Source organism: Solea solea, chromosome 6 (assembly GCF_958295425.1).
Source record: "Solea solea chromosome 6, fSolSol10.1, whole genome shotgun sequence".
Taxonomy (NCBI): Eukaryota; Metazoa; Chordata; class Actinopteri; order Pleuronectiformes; family Soleidae; genus Solea; species Solea solea.
Window position 1 is genome coordinate 30,925,000 of NC_081139.1, and position 12,052 is coordinate 30,937,051.

A 12,052-nucleotide genomic window follows, 5' to 3' on the forward strand; every position below is an offset into this window, starting at 1 on the left:
GACAGGAGCCTCCCAGGGAGTGCATATTGACATTCATGAGTATGCTGAGGTGGTAACCGGCTACTTCGCTAAGTGCACAGAGGATGTTACTGTACTGAAGACTTTCACTGCACGTGGCAACCACAAACCATGGATGACTTCAGAGGTGCGCTCGCTACTGACAGCCTGTGATGCAGCTTTCAGGACGGGGGACAAGACTGCCCTCCGTTCAGCTAGGTCTGCGCTCTCCAAAGGGATCAAGGCAGCGAAGCGTACCTACGCTGAAGGAATCCAGGGTCACCTCTGTGACACAGGGAACACCAGACGGATGTGGCAGGGGGTCCAAGCGCTGACGGATTACAAGTCCAAGCAGGCGGTCGACGACGACGACACTTCTCTACCAGACAGGCTCAACAACTTCTTTGCACGTTTTGAAGCACCACACCCTACAACCAGAGGGAGGCACGGCCCTTCTCCAACTGCTGTGGGGCCAGCGCTCATCATCAGTGCAGCAGACACACGCAAAACCCTCATGAGGGTCAACCCACGGAAAGCGGCAGGCCCAGATAACATCCCGGGACGTGTGCTCAGAGACTGCGCTGAAGAGCTGGCAGAGGTACTGACCGACATTTTCAACGTCTCCCTCAGCCAGGCCATCGTCCCCAGGTGCTTCAAAACATCCACCATTGTACCTGTTGCGAAGAAAGCAGTTGTATCCTGTCTAAACGACTACCGTCCCATCGCACTGACATCTACTGTGATGAAGTGCTTCGAAAGGCTCGTCAAATCACACATCACAGCCAGCCTCCCTGCAACACTTGATCCATACCAGTTTGCCTATCGTCCAAACCGCTCCACAGAGGACGCAATATCCACCACCTTGCACTCCGTCGTCACTCATCTGGACCATAGAGACACGTACGCCAGAGTCCTGTACATTGACTTCAGCTCAGCCTTTAATACGATTGTCCCCCAGAGACTAATGGAGAAACTTCTTCTTCTTGGCCTCAACACCGCCACGTGTCTCTGGATCCTGGACTTTCTGACTGAGAGACCACAGACGGTCCGTGTTGGAAAAAACATCTCCAGTTCCATCACACTGAGCACTGGATCCCCCCAAGGCTGTGTGCTCAGCCCACTGCTGTTCACACTGCTGACACATGACTGTGCACCCAGACACGAGGGGAACCAGATCTTCAAGTTTGCGGACGACACCACCGTGGTGGGACTCGTCCACGGAAGTCAGGAAGCTATGTACAGGGACGAAGTGCAACACCTGGAGGACTGGTGCAGGGAAAACAATCTGCTGCTAAACGTGGACAAAACGAAGGAGATGATCATCGACTTCCGGAAGTCACAAACAGAGCACGCCCCCCTCAGCATCAGCGGCCGTACAGTGGAGAGAGTGGAGAACATCAAGTTCCTAGGTGTGCAGATCTCGCAGGACCTAAGCTGGAATAAGAACACCTCTTATATCACAAAACGGGCCCAGCAGAGACTATACTTCCTGAGGAAGCTGAAACAAACCTCTCTCCCACCCAGCATCCTCACGACCTTCTACAGAGGTGTAGTTGAGAGCGTCCTGACATACTGCATCTCCACATGGTACTCCAGCTGTAGTATGTCAGACAAAAAGGGTGTAAATGTGTATTTAAATATTTAAATCTTTGGATCCCTGGGAAACGCTCTCTCTTTTTGTTGCACTACTTGTTGTATGTACAGCTTAATGACAATAAAAGTGATTTGATTTGATTTGATTGAGTGGGTGACAGACCTACCGAATCGAGTGGAGTAGTTCTGTAGTCTAGCAGTGCAAGGTGTTTGTCAGGTGCTTTGCTCCAAAGCCTCTTGACTGTTTGCACTGCACGTTCTGCTTCACCATTAGAGTGTGGTGTGTGTGGTGAAGAATATTTTGCAGGATAACTCTTACAGAACTCCTTGAATTCCTCGATGCATACTGTGGACCATTATCTGTTCTGATACTGGCAGGGATGCCATGTCTGCTGAACTGAGCTTTCAGAGCCTCTATTGTAGTGCGGCTGCGCTGATCTTTCAGCTGATCCGCTTCAATGTATTTTGAGTAGTAATCCACAAGTACAATGTACTGGTTTCCTTCAAACTCAAACAGGTCAGAGGCTACTTCTTCAAACGGCAGCTCTGGTGTCTCCGTTGGTATAAGTGGTTGCCTGGGAAGTCTGTTTTGGACTTCAGCGCACTTGCAACAATTTCTGATCATGTCTTCAATTTTCCATGCCTGGCCAGTATAGCACTTCACATGCTCGCTGTTTACTCTTCACTATTCCAAGGTGGGACTGGTGTATGAGCTCTAACATGTGTCTTTGCATGGTGGGGGGCACCACGATACGTAGTCCCTTATACACTATGCTGTCAGACACAGCTAATTGGCTTCTTGAGTCCCAGTAGGGTTGAACAGGAATAGGTACTTCCCATCTATTGTCTGGCCAGGCTTGCTGGATTGTCTGCTGGAGAAGTCAAGGTAACGCAGGCATCTAATGTCAAACATACGGGCCGTCTTGCCTGTGAGGTGTGGGTCGATAGGTCCTCCTTGAGTTAGAAGGAGAGCATCTCCTTCTCGATTTGCACATAGCGCGTCTCTGCATCAGTCAGGGATCTGGGCGAGAAAGCGACAGGCTGGTCATCCTGTAGTAGTACGGCTCCTAATCCCATGCTGCTGGCGTCACAGAATATTTCTGCTGCATCATAAAACTTGAGTAGTGGGGGGTTTGTACATAGCTGCTTGAGCTTGTCAAATGCTTGTTGTTGCACTGGTTGCCATGCAAACTCAACGTTGCTCTTCACGAGCTGCCATAGTGGAGCGTCCACTTCACTTAAGTTTGGAATAAAATTTGACAAGAACGTCACAAACCCTAAGAAGCGACAGACACCTTCCTTGTCTGTTGGTGGAGGCATGTTCCTCACTGCTTCAGTTTTCGCTGGGTCTGGTTTCAACCCATCAGCTGTAATCAGGTGACCTACATACTGCACAGCTGACTGGCGGATGTGACACTTGTTGAAGTTGAGGTTCAGAGTGGCTTCAGTGTTGGTGCTCACCTTATTTCGGATAGCACCATCCTGTCCAGCCGAACAATCAGACCCAGGGCCTCAGCTGCAGTGCTGCTGAGCACGTTCTCTTGAACAATGTCCACGATTTCCAGCTCTGCATTTGCTTCACAGCTTTTGTATTTCAGGGGGAGGTCCAGAGGTCCACTGCAGCAACCGGCTTCACCTTGTGGTTTGAATAGGAGCGCTGCGTCTTGTTGGAGTGTTTCAGTTCACCTGTGTCTATTCTAAACTGCACTTCCTGGGACAGGACACTAATGTCTACAATCCACTTGTCATCTGGCTCCACACTCACTGAACTCATGCCAGGTTGCTGCAGACTGCTGCCCAGTGGTTCGGTTTGTTACAGTATGAGCATACAGAGCCTTTAGCTGGACATTTTCCTTGGTTCCATGTATGTTGTGGGTGTTTCCTGTCTGTCTCAGCATGGGCTTTGTCTAGGCACTGTTTTGTGACTTTTTATTAGCATATGCTGTGTACTTTGTTCTTGTGGCCACTGTTGACACGTGTGAGTCCTCCTCTAACAATTCTCATTTGCTTTTGTGACATTTCAAATTACTGGGAAATTTCAATGGTTTAAGCCAAATCTTCACCTTCATCCAACAGCCTTTCTTGGACTCGAGTTCTTTAACTCCTGCTATGATAGCATCAGTCAACATGTTGTCAGCATACTCACAGTCCATCAGTAGTAGCCTCAGAACCTTCAGAAAGTGGTGAAAACGCTCAGCTGCACCTTGTTTCCTCTGCTTGAAACGATGTCTGGCTGTTCTTTTATTCTTTGTTGGTCTTATGTAGTTAGCAAACTTATCTAAAACATTAGCCAGATCTTCTTTCTCACCCATGTTAGCGTAGAGATTTCTCTACCTTGTTCACCGATCCACGTTCCTAGCCAGCCGGCTTTCCGTTTAGCTTCTAGCGCTGAGAGAGGACCGTCAAAGATGAAACTTACGTGGGAGTAGATCCTCTCAAATTCCTTAAATAGATCCGCGGCATCGAAGTCGATCCTGGAGTGCTCAAACTGAGTATTCATGGCCACGTGTGCAGTTCTTGACAGATTCTGACACCATGTTATGTGCTCACTTTGAGTTTGTAGACACAATAACAAGGCCAGTGTTGCACAGGACTGATGTTGTTACTGCAGACTGGGCACACACACACACAGCGTGATACAGAGCACAGTAGTACGGAAGCCCAAAGGCAACACACAAACTCACCTATCCTTCCCCTCTTTTGGAATAAGTGGATTAGACAAATAATGACCATTACCTGAATGTATCCTAGGCAGCACACCAAAAGCTGCATAGAACAGCAGCAAAACATGCCTCTTAATGAGAAACAACACAATAAAATATGAAAAAGAAAATCCAATAGTGATAATAGTCATCTCGACCCTTATTAAGCCCTGAAGATAATTGGGCCTTGAGGGAAATCCTCCCTCACCGACCGGTGTGAGAGGGCCCTCTTTGCATATTCTAGTGTCCATGCTGCTCCCTGACATAGAAAACAAAACTATAGGCTGTAAAGTTTTCCTGTAATGTTCAGTCCTGTTCTTAGTGAAAGCTGGTTCCCCCGGACTCTCCTCTTCAGAATAAAAACTCACCCCTTCTTCTCTGGGATTTTCAACAAGCTGTGAATCACAGATGTTTTACAGTCATGCTGGATCCTGGCGTCTGACGACCTGTAGTTTTTCCATGTAACTGCTCGCTTTGCCTGCTCGGATCCCCGATCTCTTGTGAACTTCTGAATCTGCTCCAGCAGAGATTCCGGGTGTTTAATAACGGAAACCGAGAACCCCCGCTTCACCATGTCCCCGGTCGCCTCCTCCCCTGATCCGTACAGCACTGTCCCCTCAGGGCAGAACACTCTTAACCAGGCCGGGAACGGAGTTTGAGATCTGATTTTCTTCTCCTTCAGTACTGATTTCTCTTTGGCATATTCCTTTCACTTTCATCACATCAGGCGCGTAGTCCGTGAAGTTGAAATCCCTGCTTTTGCCAGGCCAGCTTCAGTACCTCCTCTTTCCTCCTGTAGCTTGACAATTTAGCCACAATGGACCTCGATGGAGCTCGATGGAGCTCCCGGTGGCGGCTTCGGTGTCAGGGCCCTCGCCACTCGCAGCTCAAAGGAGTCCTGGAGACCCTCTCTCTTCTATGATTACATTATTATTAGATTACATGTCATTTAGCAGACGCTTTTATCCAAAGCGACTTACAAGGGAATTGAGTACAACCTGCCAGGGGTGGAGTTGAACTTGCGACCATGAAGTCTTTGTACACAGGGTCTTAACCACAGGCGGTCTTAACCACTGAGCCAAACCCCCCCCTCAATGATGATGATGGAGAGATGAGGAAAACCACAAAAGCTGACCGAGCAAAGAGACTAGAGTCTGTAGGGGAGGTAACGCAAGAGCTGCCTGAGATCACAGCAAAATCAGCCTATGGCTCTGCTCCAAAGTCTTCCTGATTCAGCCATCCTGACTTTTAGTGACCTTGCTGAATGCATCCTCAAGAAGATCTTGTCTCTTCTAAAGAAGCAAGAATGTGTTTTCTACAAAACAGCACAGTGTATCTTTGTGAGCAGTTATATCATCTCTGCAGGCCACAGAGGATCCAGTCAGATGGTTTGCAATCAATTGAAGGATTTTTTAGAATCCAACAACATACTAAACTCCCTTCAGTCAGGTTTTAGGAAGCAACACAGCACTGCCACTGCTGCCATATACGTTTTAAATGATGTGTTTGAGGCATTGGACTCAAAAAGGTTTTGTTCATTGAATTTGAGATGAACCCATGTTTTTAGGATTGTTAAGTGGTTTTAAGTGATCTACAGTTGGGCTTGATTTGTGTGTGGGACGTCTCTTCCTGTGACGGCACTCTGGCCAGTCAGTGGACGGCAGTCTGACCAATCATTGCATAGTTGCCTTCTCAGCACGCTTTTGGAACCTCGCCTGAGCAGGTACTAAAAATAGTACCTGGTACCAGATAAAAATGCTTCAGAATGAAAATAGAAGAATTGTCAGGGAGATAAAATGTCTTGTGTGTTAATATTGAGTCAGACAATGTTGGTTTGTGACATGATTACCTTGTACAGTAGATATATGAGCAGGGTCAGTAACAGCAGTCCAGCGACAACAGCCAGAACGATGATCCATATTGGAACAAAGAACAGACCGTCCGTCCTGTTCCACATCACAGCTGTCACCACCTGAACAACGGAAAACAACGGAAAAAACGTGACAAATTCACTCCACTGTTCACACCAGGCTATTAAACAGGTTCACCTTCACCTCACCTTTTTTGATCCCAGTGCCTTGAATTTGGGGGGAATGGCGTAAGGCATCTTGACCACTTCGTACTGAACTGAGCATTCCAGAGCATATTGCTTGTAGGCTCTCTGTGGACAGAGTTGGGGAAAGACAATCAATCTATGCCTTTAAAATCAGGCTAAACAATCACTGTAACTGACCAAATTGTTTAAAAGATATCAAATTAAACTGTATTGAAGGTAGGAATTCATGCACTGGCTCTCTCAACCCCTGTTTGTCACAGTATTCATGGACAAAAGACACAACAATTTATTAAATTAAATAACACAATATCAGGTCACTTGAATCAATGAATCTAAATAACACAAGTTTAATTGGATTATCTAGATCAATGAATGTCAAAAGCATAATGAAGACAAGCTACATAACACCAGTGTGTGTGAGTGTGTGAAACAGGAAGTAAAGAATAAACAGGAAGTGATGTGTTTAGTAACCAGGTGAGGCCACTCCCACTACCGGAACCACGATGGCAGAGGCATGCGCAGTAGCAGTGACTAACAAACTGCTTTCAAGCCTTTTTCCCTTCAAACTCTGTCTTTTCTACATTTTTTCCTTCTTCTTTTAGTGTGTTTTCTTTATTTAACTACGGGCACCAGGGGCACCAAGTACACCGTGCTTGTTGTGGCCCTGTTGCTGTGTTTTTTTACACTTTTCGGCCGTGTCTGGGGATCCTGTGTGGAGCCACGGCTCTATTGTTTACAGTAGGGATCAGCTGTTAGTGCTCCGCTATACAGTTCTGCTGCCATCCGTTCCTGGAGTTGAGAGTGAGCACAGTTCATAGTCCAAAAGGTTCCACTCCTGCGTGCTCCAGCTTGTCCTTCAGAAGTGCTGGCTGCATGGTGTTGAACACACTGGAGAAATCAAAAAACATGATCCTCACAGTGCTCCCAGGTGAGAAAGAGCTCTGTCCTGCAGGTAGATGACAGCGTCGTCCACCCCGATGCTAGACTGGAAGGCCAATTGCAGTGGGTCCATCGCTGGTCTCATCAAAGGGCAAAGGGTAAAGATGAGACAGCACCAGTCGCTCCAGGATCTTCATCAGGAGGGATGTTAGTGCCACGGCGTTTTTGGCACCGGTACCACACAGGAGGTCTTCCATAACTGTGGTACTCTCCCCAGTTTCAGGCTCATGTTGGAGATAAGCCCCATAATCCAGCACAGCTGCACCGCGCAGGATTTGAGGAGCCTGGAGCTGATGCCATCAGGACCTGGAGCTGATGCCATCAGGACCTGCAGCCTTCTTTGCCTTGATCTTCTTGAGCTCTTTTCTCACTTGGTTAGGTGTGAAGGTCAGATTGGAGCAGGGGGGTTGTGTGATGAAAGGAGTTGAGCTTGTGGGAGGTGAGCTGGGAACAGTAGGGAGGGGGCTGGAGGTTGGGCAGTGTACTGGTGATTCAGATGAAAGGAAAGCAGGGCTGGCTGGGTCACGTGGAGAATGATCAAACCTACTGAGGAATAAGTTCAGGTCATTAGCCCATCTCTGGTCCCCTACAGCCTGGGAGTCTAGCTTCATGTGGCCAGAGATGGTTTTCAGGCCTCTCCAGACTCCGCTGATATCTTTCTACTGCAGCTGATCCTCCTTCTTCCTCCTGTAGCTGTCCTTCCCCTCCCTGATCTTTCTCCTCAGTTCCCTCTATACAGTCTTTAGCTCCTCCTTGTTTCCTCACCTAAATGCTCTCTTTTTCTCCTAAAGGAGAGCCTTTATGGCAGGAATAATACACTTGGTGCCTGTAGTTTAATAATAAAACACAATAAAAGAGTCGGGAAAAAAAACGTAGAAAAAGACAAAGTTTTAAAGGAAAAAGCTAGAAAGTAGCGAGAGCTACATATATATATGTATACTACACATGTATAACTCCTGTGTGTGGTATATATGTATAAGGTAAGTGCAAATGTGTTGTTTTGTGACGTTTTGTGAGAGTGAGCAGTTTACAAAGATAAATAAGGGTGTTTTATATAGTGATCATATTCTTAAGATATCATAGACTTAATAGCCTTTAATTTAGTAGCTAGTTTGAATAAGCATGTTGAGTGGGACAGAAAAACTGTTGTTGTAGTTTAGTGACCACCAGCAGAGGGCAGTATAATAATTGTGTAAATGATGTCAGTTTCCTGCACTGATTGTTGCTGTGAGCAGTCTCACCTCCATGAATGTTTCAGCCCAGATTCTGGAGCGAACAGTCACAATGACACTGTCTCCTCTCTCCATCAGCCCGGTGCTGCACTGCAGCTGCCAGCACTCCACTGTAGAGCAGCTCTGTGGACAGACAGACAGACACAAACCCAGAATACTGCTGTTTTACCCACGGGAGAGGAAGAGTGAATGTTCATTTAAAGATCGTGGAGCCCTAACCTCCGCTTTGCAAAATGTCAACATGGGACCAGCCAGTCTGAAAATCTTGAGGCTTCAAAACAGGAGTTCAGAGTCTTAAGGATCATGTCACTTAAAACCTTCCTTCTTGATAAAGCTTATAGTTAGAACTGGCTCAGGGAGGCTCAGGGAGACCTCACACTCTCACACTCTCTCACACTCAGGGTATGAATGAATGAATATAACTTCATTATGTGTCATTAACCTTGGTCTTCCTCTCCCTAGTTTATGCCTTTCCTTCCTGGGCTGCAGAATCCAGATCCAGTTATAGTGATCCATGATCCAGTATTATTATCATTAGCAGTAGTATCATTATCATTAGCAGTAGTATTATTATCATTAGCAGTAGTATAATTATCATTAGCAGTAGTATTATTATCATTAGCAGTATTATTATCATTAGCAGTAGTATTATTATCATTAACAGTAGTATTATTATCATTAGTAGTATTATTATAATTATTATTAGCAGCAGTATTATTATCATTAGCAGTAGTATTATTATCATTAGCAGTAGTATCATTATCATTAAGAGTATTATTATTATCATTAGTAGTATTATTATAATTATTATAAGCAGCAGTATTATTATCATTAGCAGTAGTATTATTATCATTAGCAGTAGTATTATTATCATTAGCAGCAGTATTATTATCATTAGCAGCAGTATTATTATGATTAGCAGTAGTATTATTATCATTAGCAGCAGTATTAGTATCATTAGCAGTAGTATTATTATCATCATTATTATGCTATGATTCAAATTGATATCAGTATCATTTTCTTCTAATTAATGGAAAAAGGCAGTAGAGAGAATTAGAGAGAAGTCACCTTCACCTTGAGTCACCGCTCATCTACAGTATTTCGTAGGATTTCTTTATTTAAAGATGACAATCATGATCATTTTGTGTGTCATTCATTTTCTCTCTGGGAAAATTCCCAACATCCATCAGCATGTATGTAACTCCACCCACACTCATCTCTCTCCAGTTTGCACCTCCCGCTGCTGCTGAACCCTCAGGCTCATGGTCAGATGCTGCCTCCTGTCCCTCCTTCATTTCTGCCATCATCCACTCCTCACTCACCACTGGAATTGTTTCCTCACTCTTCAAAGCTGAACCCCAATATTGAAAAAAACGGGTTCAGATCCCAACGACTTTGATATTCTTATATTATTTATAATATAATATCATTATATTATTTGATATTTCACATGTGTATCATTTGCACTCTTACGCAGTGTCGGTGCACATGTGATATTTGTGGCTGACTTTCACAACTCATGACATCTTTTAGTTCACATTGCTAAGTGAACAGAATCATGTAAATGAGTATGTCCATAAAAGGTCTAATTACACAACATTATTTCTCAGGTTTCTGCTAAAGATGATCATGTGACATCACTGTGTACTGCTGCTCCAAGTCAACCCAGTATATTATTAACCCTATTGATTTCATCTCAGGAGCAATTAGAGCCAAACAGCGGGAGATGTTGACCAGAGCTCGTTCTATCTCTCCCATTTCCTGTGTTGAAAGAAATAACCTCATTAGAACCTGAAGCCTGAATCAGAGCACAGAGCTTCCTCTTCCTACGTCCTCATGAGACCACTTTAGTTTAAATATACAACATAAAGCGTATCTGCCCACTCATTGAACCATGGTGCAGTGATTTTATCTACATGCTGAGTGAAGGAGGAGATGGAGGAACCAGAGGAACACAGTTCATGGGTCTTCACACACACACACACACACATGAGCTTCTAATGAAGTGTTTTGTTATCAGATGAGAAGAAAAATAAATAAAGAGGGAAATAAACTTCCTCTCTTGTTTGTTGAAATTCTCAGTTAATCACTGATCTATTTACCTCCATCAACGTAACACTGTCTGTAGTTGATGAAATAGACCTCCTTCATATAGTAGCTTCATGTGCATGAAACCTCTCTGATGGTCTCACCAGGTTTCGTTGTTCAGCCAGAGGATCTCTGTGCACCTCCCTCCTCTGCATGTGCTGACGCCTGGTGTTGGATTTCAGTGACGTGGGATCTTCTGCTGGTGGAGACAGGAGCTGCACACATGAAGACATTCACAGTGTCAGGTCGACAGGAACACAACCAATGACCCCCCCCCCCCCCACACACACACACACAACACAGCACCTTGAGTTTCAGTGCATTGATGGTTGTTTTTGGGGAGCAGCTGAGCGCCCCCTCGGTCAGCACCTCCACAGGGTAGAGCAGCTCATGGCCGTGAGCCCTCAGAGGACACCTCACCTCTAATGTCAGCTGGCTCACCACACTGGGACCATGATTGACCAGCTGAAACACAGAGACAGTCATGATGTGAGACGCTGAACCACTAAACCACACAAGTCATCTGTTCCCTGGCTGTTTTTCATCAGGAAAGTGAAGATTATAGATTATAGAAGATTATTATGCCCTGGGATGGAGAGCATTTCACCAGATCCTCACAGATCAGAGAGCAACACATCAAAGTGCAACTCCTTTCCAGCTGACACGTGACCAACGGCGATTTTTAGTTTTATAAAACCAAAGCTGTGGGCTGCACATCATCTCACTGAGGGCCGTGGTTGGCCTGCGGGCCGTAGTTTAGACACCCCTGGTGTAAACATATACGTGATAAGTGGAATCTTACCATGCACAGAAAGAATGGCTCTGCCCACAAAAACCTTACACATAAACCAGAGAAGAAGGAGGAAATCTAAAGGAAGTCGACTCCACACACCTGCTAACAAACCTCTCTGGTATATGACATGCATTACAGTGTTTGCACATCTTTGCACAAATGAAAGCAGCCTGGTATTTCAGGACTCTATAGCCTCTCAGAGATAAATAAAGTACATATGAAAGCATGCAGGGTTCATCAGAAAGCACAGCTCTACCTCATAGACCTGCTGAAGCTCAGGGCCGACGTCCTGCTCGTCCCTCAGAATCTGCTCAACAGTCCAGTTTGGAGGAGGAAAGACAAGTTTGTCTGGCCGTGAAACACTGTGACACACACACACACACACAGTAAACAATGATTGGCGTCAAAAGCATTTGTAATGGGCGTGCACACCCTTGAAGTATCCTTCATCACTCAAGCACCTATATCAAGAGAGCTGGAGATGGGTTGACAGGCTACATAAAATCCCTCTAAATTAGTGGAACGCCATCTTCTTTCTAATCTACGTAACGCCTGTTTAAGAGCGCGAGTATCAGAGTTAAACCACGGTGCTCGTCTCTTCTGATTCACCAACACAATCTCATGTAGTACACAGTAAAATCACAACAGGTAC

At 45.4% G+C, this 12,052-nt stretch overlaps 1 protein-coding gene across 2 annotated transcripts in view; it reads right to left on the bottom strand.

The window, feature by feature from the left end:
* LOC131460397 (integrin alpha-5-like) overlaps nt 1–12,052 on the bottom strand; it is a 76,178-nt gene that overhangs the window by 4,252 nt on the left and 59,874 nt on the right. For both annotated transcript variants that reach the window (XM_058630857.1, XM_058630858.1), the window contains exons 24-29: nt 11,657–11,762; nt 10,914–11,072; nt 10,712–10,822; nt 8,529–8,642; nt 6,352–6,453; nt 6,142–6,264 (exon numbers count right to left, since the gene is read on the bottom strand). In XM_058630857.1, coding sequence (XP_058486840.1) covers nt 6,142–6,264; nt 6,352–6,453; nt 8,529–8,642; nt 10,712–10,822; nt 10,914–11,072; nt 11,657–11,762 — 715 coding nt within the window. The remainder of the gene's footprint in view (nt 1–6,141; nt 6,265–6,351; nt 6,454–8,528; nt 8,643–10,711; nt 10,823–10,913; nt 11,073–11,656; nt 11,763–12,052) is intronic.